Source organism: Lichenostomus cassidix, chromosome 2, assembly GCF_008360975.1.
Source record: "Lichenostomus cassidix isolate B80296 chromosome 2, HeHo_3.0, whole genome shotgun sequence".
Lineage (NCBI taxonomy): Eukaryota > Metazoa > Chordata > Aves > Passeriformes > Meliphagidae > Lichenostomus > Lichenostomus cassidix.
The window spans coordinates 150,276,577-150,292,937 of record NC_139482.1 but is presented as its reverse complement, the minus strand read 5'-3'; the positions used below and the strand labels follow the sequence as shown (position 1 = coordinate 150,292,937).

Sequence of the window (16,361 nt, the reverse complement as noted above, 5' to 3'; positions counted from 1 at the left end):
AGCTCCAGGACCCAGAATGAGATGTTAATCAGCAATTAGATAACGAGCAGACCCCGCTCTGGGAATGAGAAACTCCCCTCTGCAGCCACAGGAAATCGGAGGAATGAAACTCCCTGCGAGATCTGACAGGAGAGCGATTTGGTAATACGAAAATCTTGGAGGGAGTGGATTTTGAGTTTCACGCTCTTCCTTATGGTTTAAATTGCGTCACAAGCACCAGTGTAGGTGTGCCCTGATCACCTGGCCCGTGTCACTTCAGTGCCACCAGCAGCCAAGAGATGAAAGCCCCACGGTTCTCCTGTGCCTTTGAGGTTGAGCACAAGGTGAAGGTGAAAGGTGAAAGGCAGAGCACAAAAACCCCTTATTTTTGACTTGTTTTTTTTTACAGCTTTTAGAGATGGGATGCTGTCTGAGCTCGCTTTCTCTTTTTCCCCCTTTCAGATGAAATTCCTGAGTATTCCAGCCCTTCTGATTACTTTATATGGGTGTTTTATGGCTCCCACCCTTGTTGTTAGTCCTCTGAAGTTTTTTATCCAAGGTCAGTTTGTTCTTTGCTTTTGAATGAAGACAGGCACGGTGCTCCACGGCAATCAACGAATGCCTTTCCTTTTAACCCTTGCTCGGCTGTTTCCTCTCGGTTCTTCCACACCCTGGAACATTCCCATTCCTACATTTTTTACAGCAATTTAACGTTTCCACTATAAATCCCCACAAGCCCAGCGCCTTGCCTACAGCTTCAGCACATTTTGTGGCACCTCCCTGGAGCCTGGTGAATTCTTTTTTTGTACAGGGATGCATTTTCTGGTGGAAGGAATAGGGAAAGGACTGAAAAGCCTCTTTCTTCCCCCCAAAAAACCCGGAGATGAGCCTTTTGTTTCACGACAGGAGATGCCTCAGGGCACAGGAATCTTTGCAGGTGGTCCAGAACCTCTGATGGCACAAAAGAGGCCAAGACTGGGAAAAAAAAAATACAAAACAAATCCAGAGTTCACCCAGGAGATTGAATTAGACCTGGAGACAGGAATCCACACTACATAGCCAAGGATCAGCGTTGGAGAAGAGAATCATGGAATATCCTGAGTTGGAAGTGTGATAAATACAAATCATAATGTTGGCTTTTCGCAAATATTACGTGTATGATTTTAATTCTTTTCTTACAAAGGCAGCATTGCTGCGCAATGATCACTAATGTCTTTCTTTCTGGTGCCAGCTGAGCTCAGAGGGAGCAGTGAAATAGCTGTTACAGTTTTGTTAGAATGCCTGAACTGCCTGCTTGAACTGGATAACATCCCACGAACAAACCCTGCCTCTGACACCCCAACTATCAGCACCTGTCCTCTGCAGAAACCACAATTTGGGAGTGATAACAGAATCGATTAAAGAGGACTGTGCATGCTCCCAGGAGGCAGATCAGTTCCCAGAACATGCAAACTGATTTGGAGAAGAGTTGGAATAATTGTTTATGAATGTGCTTTAAGTTGAAGGGTATGCAAAGGGTGTCTCTGTCCATACCAGGTGTTTTTTGGTTGAATGCCAAAGCACCCAGCCCTGACCTTTTGCTTTTATCTGTCCCCTATTGTCTTTTATTAAAACTTTTTAATTCTCACAGGAGAGTGGACCTCGTTTTTCACAGAAGGGACAAGAAGGATCAGCAATTCCAACCCTAGAGGTGACAACCTGAGGCCTGAAAACAGAGATGGTGACAAAGCACAGCACATGGCCAAGGTCCATCCAGGACATGGCTGGAGTTAGGGACACCTAAAAGCCCCAAAAAGATTAGGCTTGAGCTTAAAGTGAGCCATGGGCACAGTCTGAGGAGAGCCTGGTGAGACTGCTCAGGGCAATTAAGGTTTTTCCTTGAGTAACGAGCTCTTCTTGAAGCATCGCAGTTGTTTTCCTGCAAAAAGCCTAAAACGAGCACAGGCTGAGGGTGAGTCATGCCGTTTGGAAGGAGGAAGTGTGAGAATTCCAGCACTGGCTGAGCAGCACCAGGCAGCAAACCACTTTCACCCTAGGCTCGGGGAGAGAAAGGAAAAGGAAATGTGGATGTGAGCCAGGAGTGAAAGTTCATCAATCTGACAGGCAGATCCTGACTGCAGGTTGTGGCTGGAGGGGGCAGATGAGGGTTTTATTCCTTTATCTATCTGTAAAAAATATAATAAATGGAGTGGCCCAAAGATGCATCTGGTTGGGCACATTTTTTTCAGGAATTTTCAGGAATCAGCAGCTGCCTGAGAGTGATCCCAGGTGTTTCTCCACAGGATGCAGCAGAGGTGGTGAAGGACTGACCTGTTTGGCACCAGAGCAAAGAATAACCTGCAGCTTGGTTTGTCCATGGAAAATCTATGTCTGGAGCTTCCCTGGATGATCCAAATATGATCCTGAAGGTCTTCTGGGCAACTCTGATCCAGAGCAAGCAGAAGGGACTTCAGGAGGAGGAACATCCAGGGTGGAATGTGAAGCCAGCCCTCTCTCAGGATGGAGTGAGCAGGAATTCCAGGGGTGGTGCATCCCAGCTCCAGCATTCCATGAAGGTTTGGAAGCTGTATCAGCACCTGGGGCAGGGAGGACCTTCATGCCATGATTATATTGCAGCAAATTTCTCTGGACAAAGAGAATTTTTGGGATGAGAGGAAGCAGGAAGGATGGAAATCCTGGGGTTTGGCTCTTTCATGTCTTCCCAGTCCTCTGCCAAACTGATTCTCCACGTTTGACCACGACATGGTCTTGCCAGCTGGGACAGGAATCTCCCACAGAGGAGTTCCAACGTTCTCTGGAAAAAATCTGAACAATTCCCAGCTCCAGAGGACGATGCAATTACTGGGAAAAAAAAGGACTTTGTCCCCTTCCTGTGACATCAGAGCAAAGCGGTTTGAGCAGTTCTGCTCCACTAACATGGGGAACGTCTCATTTGCAAATTCCTCTGGGGTTGAGGTGCCTCACGTGCACAGCCAGGCCCAGGAAGTCTCACACAAACCCTAACACAGAAGCATGGTGGGGAAGGAACCTCTCTGTGTCCCACCCAGCCTCACAGAAACTGAGCAAGCTTTTACTGAGCCTGAATTTCAAGCTTGAACTCTTCAAGTGCCTGTTTAAAAACCAAAGCCTTGCAGGCTTAGTTAGTCTAGATTTAACTTCTAGGCACCATCTCTGCTGCCCTGACCCATGAAAGAACTTGTCATACTCATCATTTCCTGATTTTAAATTTTAATGTACCCATTCCTCCCCAGCATGCCACAACCACAAAATATTTACCCTAGCACCAGTTTGCCCTCTGGTCCTGCCAATTCCTTATCTCCTTTACCCCTGAGCGTGTTTTTGCAGCTGTCTCCACCTTTCCCCAGCCCAGGCCACATTCCTGGTGGAGTCTACCCCTTCTGCCTCTTACTTCACCCTTCTTTTTGTGAAGAAACATTTTTTTTGGCCTTGCACTCCCAACATGAGGCCAATGGCTCCATAAAGTCCTCCAGTGATCTCCAAACTTGCAGGAAGAGGCTGGAGCGTTCAGGGCAGTGTTTTGTGGGTTGGCCTAGAGCAGAAATCTCTGCCAGCAGAGTTGCTGTGTTGAGATCTATAGTCAGCCCCACACAATTCCTTGGAACTTAGACTGTAAAATATAAAATATCCAGAGGTGGAAGGGACCCAAAAGGATCACTGAGTCCAAGCAAGCCCTAAAAATGGTCTTCCTTCCGTATCTGGTGCAACTTCCACCAGAGCAAACTGGTTCCTGGTGGCTCTGGTCACCTCTTCCTTTTGCAGCATCCTGTAATTAGTGCTGCTCCCTCCCAGCCATTCCAGTCCCATCGGGTGACTCCAGATCCCGTGATGGGTTGTGACCTCTGCGACTCTGAGGTCCTCTCTCTTCCTTCTTATCAGCAGACAAGCCCTCTCCAGGAAAAAATGGGGCTGATAATGTTAAATTTATGTGTGGGAGAAAACCAGGAAGCTGTAGATCCTTGTGCATTTCTCCTGGGGATGAGGGGGGTGTATCAAATCCCAGGTTTGGGCTGGAAAAGACCTTAAAGATCATCCAATTCCACCTCTGTGCCATGGGCAGGGACACCTTCTGCTATCCCAGGTTGCTCCAAGCCCCATCCAACCTGGCCTTGGACACTTCCAGGGATGGGGAAGCCACAGCTTTCTGGGAAACCTGAGCTAGGGCCTCCTCACCCTCACAGGGAAGACTTTCTGCCCAATATCCAACCAAAATCTACTTCCTCGGTCTGTATGAGACAGGGGTTTTGTAAATGTGTCTGAATTACATCTTCTCAAGTTACCGCAAAGCTGAAACTTCCCTTTTTTTTTAGCGTTTGGTTTGTCAGCCAGAGCATGAAACAGCCCCAGCAGCCTGTTGCAGTGGAAAGCATGAGACCACAGAAACTGCTTGGAAGTCAGTTCCTGCTAGAATACCTGGCAGTGACAAATCAAACTGAGCCACAGGAAAGAAAAGGGAAGCAGGGGTTTGCAGGCATGGGTTTCCTTCCCAAGCTGAGTGCTCTGAATGCCTCCAACCAGACAGGAGCCGGAATTTCTTCTGACAGATGCATTTGCCAAGAAATGCTGACTCTGCAGAATTAAACCCATCTGTGGCACGGAGTTTGTCAAGCCTGCTTGCTTCCTGCTGGCTCACCAGCCATCTCCTCCATTCCCAGGCCTTCCTGACAGTCCTCCCCCACTGCCCCTCCTGCAGCTCCTTTCCTAGAGGATTTAGTTATTCCCATGGGACCTACTGAATTTGGGACACTCCGACATCAGGGGACTTATTTACACTCTGAAGACTCATCCTGCCCAACAGCCCAGGCTGTCCCATGCCACCCCAGCTGCTGGGCTCTTCAAGCTTCCCAATCCTGTATGTCTAATCCAATTTAGACTGTGGTAAACAGATGGGGGAGTTGGTTCTTTATGTGCTTGGACCTTGAGTGGGGGCTGTGTGTGCAGAGGGGTCAGACATGAAGAGGGGGTGTTGCACGCAGGGATGGGTTATGTATTCGCGGGGGAGATCCATGCAGGGAGCCCTGGATACAGGGAATGTGTGTTTACAGAGTGGTTGGGAGTGTGTGGAGGAGGATGTGTGTGCGCTCAGGGGATCTGCGAGTGGAGATGCACGGAGGAGGGGAGGGAGGCGGGAAATCAGCAGGTCCTGTGGGTAGAGGGAGTCACAGAATCACGGAATCACAGAATAAACTGAGTTGGAAGAATTGCACTCGGATGAGTGGGATTCGGCATACAGGCTGCCCCCCTACTCCTGTAGAAAAACAGAGAGGACTCGAAAGGGGGCTGGAAAAAGCCTTTTGGGGCACGGCTAGGGGAGAGCTGGCTCTGTTCCCCCTTGGTCAACCGCTGCCATGCCGACACTTTCCTCCTACTGCCCCTTTCCCGGCCCCGGTTCTCCCGAGCGGGGAAACGAAACGAGGCGTGGCCGGGGAGGCGGAGGGGGAAGGCGGCGCGGGGGCCGAGCTCGGCCCGCTGGGCGGAGCCGCCGCCCTTTCCCCACCCCCGGCGCCCGGCCCTGCCGCCAGCCCTGCGCTCCTCCAGCCGCCCTGCGCATCTCTCCGGCCACATCGTCCGCACCATGAAGGCTCTCCTGCTCGCTGTGCTGGCCGCGGTGCTGTGCGTGGAGAGAGGTAAGGGAGGGGGATGTTCCCGCCGGCATCGCCTCCCCCTCGATGTCCTCCAGCTCCTTCGGCAGCCCTGCGTTTGGGAACAAATTGGGGGGGGGGGGGTAAGGGAGTGATGCGTCTGGCAGGGTGGACTGTGGAAGTTGGAGGCTTGTAGGGGATATAAGGGTTGAAAAGGCTGGGGGCACAGCGCTGAGCCGTGTTCGGGTTCGGAGCGGGATGCGGGGGTGTCTTTCCAAAACCTGCCTCGCAGCAGCGTCCCTCCTGGAGCAGCAACTTCGGGGCTTCCCCGCCTGGATGAATAGGTGAGCATCTCCGGCTGTGCGGGTGGATATCCTGGAGCTTTTCCCAGTTGCGGCTCGAACAAAGAGCAGGGCCGGCTCCGCTCCCCCTTTTCGGCGCGGCGAGCCGGGATAACGGCGCTGGGATGCGCTGAGATGCAGGAGGGTGGAGGGGAGAGGCAGCCCAGCCCCGGCAATGGCTGATGGAACGAAGTCAGGGCAGAGCCACTCGTGATTCTGGCTCCTCCGAGCATCGTTTGGCGCTGTGACCCCTAAGGGACAATGCCCTGTGGGGCTGCTACCGGACCTGGGGAGAAGGCTGTTCCTGTTGCTGTGTGTTAAAGCTGCCAAGTTGCCCAAGTCGCAGGGCCTGCCATGCCCTCCCTCCCCTCGGCTCCATTCCTGACTACCCAAACTCCACGGGGTTGTGCGAAACCACGTATTGTTCCCTTATGGTCTCTGCTTGGAGAAGCCAAACAAAGAGCAAACGGGAGAGTTCTGAGCTCTCCCAGCCCCTGCTCAGCAGACAGGGTCGCTTCTTGCCTTTTGAGGGCACCGGTGAGAAGGAAACGGGCTGTTTGCTGCCTTTCCCATTCCCCCCTCCCGGTGGGATCCGGGAAGCAAGTGGCAATCGAAGCGTTGAGTCTCGGGCAGAGCCCAGCTGGCTTGTGCTCAGTTCCAGCTGGGAGGATGGGCTGGCCAGGCCAAGCCACTGAAGGGTTTCATTCCCCACCCCCCCAAAAAAAACCAAACCCAAAACCTCTTTCACCTTTAAAAGTAAGTTTTTATCCAGGTGAAAGGGTTTGTTGCAGGTGGTTTTATCCCCAAACACTTCCAGCAATAGCCGGGGGGATTTCACAGAAGAGCTTTACCCCCTGCTTGAAGATCTTGCCTGTGGATCTTGATAAGGATTTTGCCTAAGAGAATGGAAAAGCACCATCGGGACTGAATGGAAAAGCTGCTGAAGCAACAGCATTTTCCCGGTGCTGCCGAGCTCCAGAGTGGGTTTTTAAAGGCATTTTCCTCCCCCCCTCTGCAAGAACGATTTATCTCAAAGAACCTCTTATCTCAAGGAATTCCCCCAAATGCTCTGCTCTGTTTTAGGAGCTCTTTGTTCCTCCGAGAAGCCGAGCAGCAAACAAATAAACACATAAATTCTTTCACTGGTGAAAACGAGGCTTTCCTTTTGCATTGCTCAGTCTTGGGATTTTTTTCCCCCCCCTTTTTTTCCTTTTCTTGTAACCTTGAGCTCCAACTCTTTGCCCCGTCTCCAGCTGCATGAAATTAATTCTGCCACCCCTCTTGTGCCTTTTGTCTAAACCACTCAGGCTGTTTGTGCTCTCACAACTCTGCAGTGAGTGGTTTTTCTGAGGGCAGAAAGTGTCTGAGTATTTCCTTCCTTAAACTCTGCCTCTCCTGGAAGGATTTTTTTTCTGTTCAGACAAGGGGTAATGGGTAGGTGTGACAGGAAAAAAAGGTGGGGACAGGTGGGAGATGCTGTGACAGGAACACGGACTGAGTCACGTGGCAGAGAATTTCATGCCCAATTTCATGTCATGTGTGAAGATTTCTGGTGTGTTTGTTTGTTGCTGGAGCCTTTAATGAGCAGCATTGCACCACTCATGCCTTCAGCACAGTGAGCAAACGCATATGGGGACATCTGTCCTGCCAGAATGGCCACAGGAAGCCTGTAATCCACTTCATTCCTGATTGCAGAAGATTCCTGGGATGAGTCAATTTTCCTCCTCGGGCTGGCTGTGAGGTGAAGGGTTTGGGATAAGTCACCTGAGACTAGGGAGCACAACTGGGTTTTGCTCCAAGGTCCCACATTGAGCTGTGGCCAACCCAGGAAGGGACAATGACTCAGTTGCTGCTCCCATCTTCCTCCCCCTCTCCTAAATCCAGAGATCCACTCTGGAGGAATCTCTCCTGGAGGTTTTGACTCAGCTGGTGGCCTTGTAATCCTGGTTGTGGTGGCTGTGTGCTCAGGTAACCTGGGTTTGTTGTAGGGATCGTTGCCAGAGTGAGGATCCTTGGAGGACACATGAGACAGTCCAGGAAATTCCTGCTTGGGGGGTTGTGCTGTTGGCTTCCACTCCAAAGCAGAGGTTTGGCTGCTCTGCTGTGACACTCAGGGTCTCCCACTAACCCACTTTCATCTGTTTCTCTGAGATTATATTTTGTTTTCTTTCCCCTCCTCGGCTGTGGCTGCTCAAAACTCATTCCTCTGAGAGCAATTGTTATTTTTTTTTTCTCATTTTTCTCGTAGAAACCTTTTATTTCCCTGAGAGAAACAGGAATGAGAAGGACCTCGAGATGTTGTGCAATCCCGTGGCAGAGTGGGACAGATGCTGAGCAATATTTGTCCAAATAATTCTTCAAAAGATCCGTGGCAGGGGCTGCTGAGCCTCAGGGAGCTCTCCCAGGGCTTCACCTCCTTAGGAAAATACTTGAAAGCTGGAAAGAAAGCTGGAGAGGGACTTTTTTTACATGGATAGGACAAGCAGGAATGGCTTCAAACTGAAAAAGAGTAGGTTTAGGTTGGGTATTAGGGAGAAATTCTTCCCTGTGAGTGTGGTGAGGCCCTGAAATAGAATTCCCAGAGAAGCTGTGGCTGATTGATTCTTGGAAGTGTTGAAGTCCAGGTTGGACAGAGCTTGGAGCAACCTGGGATGGTGGAAGGTGCCCCCTGCCCATGGCAGGGGGTTGGAACAAGATGTTCCTGAAGATTCCTTCCAACTCAAACCATTCCATGATTCCTTGATAACCCATTAGTGGTGGGGCTGAAGGAGGTGGGAGCAGGGATGGTTCTCCCTGACACTTCCCACCCTGAATCAGCCCCCAATCTGTTTTGCATCTCATAAACACAGCCAGGAAAAGGCAGTGCCTCGTGGAAAGGCTGCCTGGGAGCCCCAAAATCCCAAATCCATGGAACATTGGGAACAGACCTGATCTGTCTGCATATGTAGGTCAACAACTGCAGTGTGGCTGTGATGTTCTTGTATGTAAAATACTGAGATCAAAGTGCCCATGTCCCTGCTGAGTCACTGGTCCAGGCTGTCTCCACAGCCAATTCCCACCCCAAAATGCTGTTTTTCAATCATTCCTCCTCGTGAAGGATGAGGGATGGGAGTCTGCTAGTCCATCCTGCTGGTGTAGGATAAGCCATAAATGGCCTCAAGTTGCTCCAGGGGAGATTTTCTTTGGAAATAAGGAAAAATTTTGTGGCCAAACAACGAAACAGTGGTGGAATCACCATCCCTGGAAGTGTTAAAAAAATGCAGATGTGTTGCTTAAAGAGTTGGTTTCCTGGTGAATTTGGTAGTGCTGAGTTAATGGTTGGACTCCCAAGATCTTAGAGGTCTTTTTCAACCTAAATGATTCCATGATCCTATGATTTTAGGGGAATTGCCGTGGAGGAAAACACGTAAATTAATGCTCATGCTCCAAATTAAAAAGAATGGATGAATAAGCTGCCTTTATAGCTGTGACTCCCTCAGCAGTGGGACAGTGCAAGTCCTTGCAGGTCTTGAGCTTTCTGCAGCTGAGAAATCATTTCCATCACGTGCTCCAGCTCAAGCATGGCCTGGTCTTGGTGCCCAAAGGCATGTCATGGAAAATTTGAACCTGTGGTCATGCCTGGAGCATTTCCCATCAACGCCACAGAATCATGAAATCAGAACAGTTTCGCTTGGAAGGGAACTAAGGATCATCCAGTTCCAAGCCCCCTGGCCCAGGCAGGGTCACCACCTGAGCTGAACGAGCCCAAACCTCAAAAATTCACCTCTGGAGTTTGGTTTCAAGTTGGCAGGTGTAGCTGGAACACGTTCTTGGTGCAAACAGGGGGGTGACAGAAAGTGCCAGGCTGTGGTTGTATCTGATAAGAGCTTGAAATGCATCCCTTAGGCTTGAACCCTTCACTTGGCCAATTTATTTGGGGAAAAAAATAGAGGGGAAAAAAAACCCAAACCTAATTGCAGACTGACAGAACTGAAACACAAAGTGTGGCTGTGGGCAGATGCGAGACGTCCCGTGTGACAGAGGTGGAGACCTCCGAGTGAGGAGATCTTCCCACCAGCCCCTAACTGATTTCTGCCTTTCTCCTGCAGCCCACACACTCATCTGCTTTTCCTGCTCTGATGCCTCCTCCAACTGGGCCTGCCTGAAGCCTGTCAAGTGTGGCGAGAATGAAAACCACTGCGTGACGACGTATGTCGGAGTGGGACTCGGTGAGTGGTGACAGCAACCTCCTCCTGCCCCTCCTGGCTGCTCTGCTGGCTCACCTGCTGAGCCTGCAGCAAGGCTTTTCCTTCCTCTGGCTGGGGAGGAAGGGGAAAAAAAAAAAAAAAAAAAAGGGAAAGTTCTGCTTAGCAACTGAGTGTTGGACCATCCCACGGGAATTCTTAGGAGGGACGCGCTGCCAGGAGGAGTCACGTTAAAGCCCACGTGCCTCACCGATGCCCGCTAGTCTGGGGGGAATTTCAGGCTGGGGGCGGGGAGTTTGCTGATGAATAAGTGAAAGCGTGGAGCATGCTGCAGGCTTCCTGTGTGGGAAGCTCCAGGGTTGCTATTCCTGCTGATTTTCTGCCTCGTGTTTGGGTTCTGAATCTCTGAGTCTCACCCTCGATTCGCTCTCTGCGGACGAGGAGGGAAGGGAGGTTTCCAGGTTTCCTTCCTGAGTGCCTGGAGAGATTTTGGGGGTTCTGTGCTCTGAGGGAGGCTGGTGCTCTGGCAGATATCCTGGTGCCTTTGCAGGGGTCAGAGCCCATCCTGGCTCTCCCTGGCAGGAGGAGGGAGAGTTTCATGCCCAAATCTTCGGCGTGGGTGGGTTGGGTGTGCACAAACAGAGCCAGGGAGCTTTTATAAACTTCCCTTCTTAGCCCAGTGCTAATGGTTTCCTCTTTCCTGCCCCTTAACGTGGGCTGTGCCTCTCTGGAAATGCAGACTTGGCTCACGAGTGTCTCCCCAGTGCTCTCTGTCTCCCTCGAGGAGTCCCAGAGTGAAGCTCAAGAGGGATTTCTGGGATTCCTCAGCGGAGCTGTTGTGGCTGAACGTTGGCTGATCCAGAGGGTGTTGTGTGGCCTCTGGGGTCTGTCTGGGAGTTTATCACGGGTGATCCTTGATAAGATGGGCTGGCTGGGATTCCTGTCTCTGAGAACCACTTCATCCTCCCCAGAGCACTTCATCCTCCCCATGCTGCCTGTGCTGCCCTGGCTCTTCAATGCTTTAATTCCTTTGCAGGGCAGGCGACCAGAAATCCTGAAAAACCACCCTAAACCTCTCTCTTTTCCTTCCTCTCCGCCCCACCCCAAAATCCAGGCGGCAAATCCGGCCAGTCCATCTCGAAGGGATGCTCTCCCATCTGCCCCAGCGCCGGGATCAACCTGGGGATAGCTGCTGCCTCAGTTTACTGCTGTGATTCCTTCCTGTGCAACATCAGCGGCTCCAGCAGCGTCCGAGCGAGTTACACCATCCTGGCCTTGGGAATTCTCGTCAGCTTCATCTACGTCCTCCGGGCTCGCGAGTGACGGGGCTGCCTGAGCAAGAGCCGCCTCCCACGGGTCTCGTTAGCCAATATCTTCTCTGTTGCTGTCTGCAAGGAGATCTTCTACTTCTCAGCAGGCTTCCAAGGTGATTGTTTCCCAGACTTTGTGCTCTTCCAAGCGGCGGAGACCTGGGCGGTTTTTGGCCGAGCTGTTCTCCTCCTCCTGTGGACGTCTCTCACTGCACTCTCACTCCTCCTTGGCCAAGGTGGATGATTTTTGGAAGGGTTTCTGCTTTTTCTACCTAATTAATAACTCCCCCCTCCCCCGCCCCTCATTTCTAAGGTTGGTTCAAGCCAGGCTGGGACTCGCTGAGAACAGATTCACCCCAAGCACCACCAGGTCTGCTCCAGCACGGGCAGCGGGAATGTGGGATCCAAAGGGATTCCACACGTTCACATTCCCAGCCCCTCACAGCTGCAGTCTCTTTTTATAAAAATAGTCTCGTTTCTTCTGATCCTGGGCTGATTTTTCTGGAAAACCAATGCCGTGTTACCTTGTCCTTCTGAGTTCTGTAAGTGCCAGACCTGAATAAACTTGCTCCTGTTGTTACCTGAGGTGGGACGTGTGTGTGTTTCCTTGCTCCAGGGATTAGGAACTCTTTTATGGAAAAATCCCAATGCTGTACGCAGCACGAGGGTCCCTCACCCTCTCGAGCAGCTTTTTGGGTGCTTTATCTCCACATCCTTTCCAGCTGTGAGCAGCAAATCCATCTCCTGCCTGTTGCTGTCCTTGATAAACACCTCTGGGCCAGCTGGTTCCACCTCCCTCGGGAATGGCTTTTTCCGGGTGCATTTTAGTGATGAGTGCCAGGTTTTGGGGTCTGAGTCAACCCTGATGGAGCATTCACCCTGGGAGCAGGACTTCTGCAAGTGAATCTGCATTTTTCCAAGACTTGGTGCCTCAGTTTCCCCGCTTTGGACTCCTCATGGTGACAACAGCGACGCCGATACCCGAATGAAACAAATTTGTGAAATTTGGTGAAGTCAGAGGTGTCAACACTCAGATCTTTAGGCTCAACCCTCAATGCCTGATGGTGCCCATGGACTGCTGAAGGTGACTTCACCACCCAACCTTCCACTTCTGCTGCCCCTCAGCTCCCAGGATCTTCCCAGGTGTTTTGGCAAGGTTTTTCCTAGAAGTTCTTGGCCATCCCGTGGGAGATGTGTCCTCCTGCCATCTCTGTGTCATCTGTCCTACCTACTCTGCTTGCCTGTGGACCTGCTCGACACAAACCAAGCCAAAATTCAGCCTTAAACTGCCAAGTTCAAGCTTCCTGTCACTTCCACTGATGGATCAGAGGTGCACTGAGCTTTTTTTTTTTCCTATTTCTAGCAGCAAAACCCAGCTGTTGGCACATTTTAGCCATGCCTTGTACCTGCTTCTCCTATTTCGTGTCAAAAACCAAACAAAAGCTTCACAAACCTTCAGTTCCACCTCTGTCCCCTCTTCAGGGAGGGATAAATGAAGGATGGGTGCAGAAATATTCTCAACAAAACTGGTTTTGTGCTTCTTTTTTTCCCTCCTCGCTCTCCCCATCTTTTAATTAAAGTGACACAGATGTTAATGACAGCTTGTCCAACGGGAGGGATGGGTTGTTGGGATGTGCCCTGCGATTTAGGGGTTAATTTGGGAAGAATGCATCACTTGTGTTGGTCCTTTGGATGATGCACCCTCCTGGGATCTGCTGGGGCTCCAGGTGCCCCACAAACCTCTGCTATGCACGTGGAGCACGGGGAAAATTGGGGAAAAGCTTCCTAAACTGAGGTGGATATTCCCCAGCTTCCCTGTGCCTCAGCTTTCCTCCCAAGAGGGTCCAAAACCTTGTTTTTTTGGGGTTCATTTGTCCCTCAGCACTTGCTGTGACACCTAGGTGACACCCTGAGCCCTCTAATTAATGGGGTTATATCTTCTCTGGCCACCTGGAAAAAGGTTTTGGGGTTGGTTTGGGACTCGACTGCCCTCAACACCTTTAGCAAAGAGCTGAACTTCAAAGCCATCAGCTTTGTCCTGCTGTCCAGCCACGCCTTTGTGACCATCCTGAGGTTGCCACACTGGACAACCCCATGGGCTGAGGACCTGGTTGTCTTCTCCTCCAAGGGCCACCTCATTCCCATCTCAGTGTTCCTCAGCTGGTGTCAAGGATTTGGTTGTTCCAGGGAGCAAAGGTCGGTGGGAGGAGCATTCAGAGGCTGCTGAGCCCAATAAATAATGAATTATTTTAATTGAATTGCCAGGGGATTGAGCTGAGGGTTGGTTGGTTAAATTGCGTATGGAGATTTTGTTTTTCCTCCTTGCTCTCTTTTTGTCTCTTCCTTCCCATGTGCTCTAATCCTGCACCCTTGGAATGTGAAAAAAGGGATATTTTCAGTTTTTTCCTTTCCTGGCAAAGATCTCTTGGATGGATCCATGTGTGTTTGGGAGTGACAGCTTGTCACAGTTTAATCCCAAGCGTTTTCTCATCAGTTGTGCCAACTCTCACTATTCCTGGTCCTACTCGAGGTTTATTTTTGCCCCAAAAACCCCAGAATGACAGATCTGGTGAGAACCTCAGCTGTTGTAAAACCCAGGCCTGGAAAAGGACGGGTGAAGTAATTAAAACCATTAATAATAAGATAATTAGTAGGAAAAACACAGGATTTATAAAGTGTTCACACTGGTGGGTTGTTGAAGAAAATGCTGGATTTGGAATTTGAGGGCTGTGATGGGATGACCCTGAAGTGCTTTGGATGTGTTTATATGGACTGTGGAATTAAGAGGTCAAAATCTGAGCAGAAAACTCAGATATTCACCTGTTTGAGGTTACGAGGGGAGGAGGTTTGGCTCCCTGGAAGCATAAAGTATCCTGGATTTTTTTTGTTTTTTTGAAAATAAGAGCTAAGGTGAAATACTTGTATATTCCTGAGAAAATGGGTTCAGTGCTTCCATCCTGGAAGTGGCTGTGATTCCCCAGCAGCTGCTGCCATCTCCCACTACACTGCCAAGGGCTCGAATTTTTTGTGGATTGTCAAAAAATGCTCAAATTTCCAAGTGGCATCAACCCTTCCCACCCAGGATCTGGAGGGGTTTGCTGTTTGCCCAAGAGAAGGACTTCAAAATGAACACCGTTCTTCCAGCTGGTTTTGGGAATTATCTTTTTTTAAGGGCAGAATTTCTTTTGGAAACCACAAACCTGACGTGTGACTTCCTTGCTCCAACAGAACAAATGATGAGTTGCTTAATTACCACTCCGAGGATCCACTTTGCCACTCCAAGAACGTCCTGGACTGGTGGTGATTTACTCCAGTTTTGGGTTGTTGGAAGGGATTTTTCTCCCAGGGACTTTATTTGCCGTGAAAAAAAGGATTCTGTGGGAAGATCTGTTGGGGCTTTCTGTGTCCATGGAATGAGTTGTAGGAATGAATTATAGGCTCCATGCCCTCTGGGGAAGGCAGATGTGGTGCACATCTGGGTGCCTGGAGGTTTAGGACCCTGTCCCAAGTCTCTTGCTCCTGTGGGTCTCTGTTTGGGATGAAAGTGGCTCTGGATAATCCTGAAGGGGTTTTTTCACCTCTCCCTGAGGCTGGGGAATGGGAATGGGAATGGGGATGGAAACGCCCAGTTTTGCATTTTGGGGATGCCAATGGTGCCCAGGCAAGCGAAGCCCTGGGTTGGTTCTGCCACCTACTGGCTTTTGCCAGACTTGGTGGAGAAAATTGGAAGCCCAGATCTCCAAAATCGAGGAGGATGAGCTGCTTTGAACCAAATAACTGCACCCAAAGCAGAGAACCAGCAGCAGCAGAGACAGATCGAAGGTTTTAATTTGTCCAGCTTTGCTCTGAGAGTGGAAATTGAGAAATAAAAGGCTTCAGAGGCTTCCCAGCTCCCAGCATTTTCCATGGGAGCACTTTTTTTCCCTCCAGCCCTAATCGTCCTTTTTCATCAAATGAAAATATATGAAGCCAATAAAATGTTGCAGGGAAAAAAAAAATGTTGGGACGTTTTTATTGCAGCTTTGTTGGACGATCTGAGGTGGTTCCACTGAAATGTTGATTTTACTAATCCATATCTGTGACATTTGTAACTGTGTATTATCTTTATTGTAATGGGATAAGCGGGATAAAGAAGCATCCATCCCTTTAAATATATTAACCTAAGTATCAGTGAAGTGTATGTTCCATCTTGTTTCTTATACTCTAATAAAAATATATGGAATTAATAAAAAAAAAATGGGCTTGGAATGAGGTTTTTGGGTGGTTCTGCAGATATTCCAGGTACTAACTCTTGTTTTGTGTGAGAGGGAAGGTGCTTGGATTGGATTCCAAGCCCAGGCCTGGGCTGGATAAAAGGAACAGACTGAATTTAGGGACCAAAGGAGGGTTAAATTCCTACATTTCATCTCAAGGCCATTGGAATCCCATTCTGGGCCTGGATAAAGAACAGGGATTGTCTTTGCCTTCAATAGCTCATAAATATCCTTGACTTGCCCCTGACCCTGCTGGGAACAGAGATGGGATTTGGCCTTGGGATTCTCGCTCTTCCTTGTGGGAGAGGGAAGCTATTTTGGGCACATAAAGGGCCTTTTTTGGGTGTCTGTGGGCAGCTGCTCCTCTTCCTGCTCTCAGATGGACAGATGGACACACAGAGGATTGGTTGCTCTGGAGAATTCCCCCTGCTCTCCCAGTATTCAGCTCTGCAAAGCTGTGTCATCCTGATTTTTACTTATGGGGATCCCAGTTGGATCCTGTGGGAAAAGAGGATTATATTCCCTGGGGAATGTAAAACCAGTGTAGCATGACAATGATGGGCTTGGGAGCTTCTTTGAAACAAAGACATAAAAATATCTTTGCTTTTCTCTGGAAAATCCCAGCCTGGACTATCTCCTTCCTGTGAAAACTCATTTTCTCTGCCTTCTCACCTTGCAATCCGTATTTTGTAGC

General features: G+C 49.9%; 2 protein-coding genes across 2 annotated transcripts in view; both read left to right on the top strand.

Annotated features, from left to right (window-relative positions):
• Window positions 1-16,361, top strand: part of LOC146442497 (lymphocyte antigen 6E-like) — a 377,509-nt gene that overhangs the window by 26,676 nt on the left and 334,472 nt on the right. The window lies entirely within an intron of this gene.
• LY6E (lymphocyte antigen 6 family member E) lies at window positions 5,465-11,999 on the top strand. The gene is made up of 3 exons (XM_085053701.1): window positions 5,465-5,624; window positions 10,009-10,128; window positions 11,219-11,999. The coding sequence occupies exons 1-3, from the start codon at window positions 5,573-5,575 to the stop codon at window positions 11,425-11,427; spliced, it is 381 nt and encodes a 126-aa protein (XP_084909827.1). The 5' UTR covers window positions 5,465-5,572; the 3' UTR covers window positions 11,428-11,999.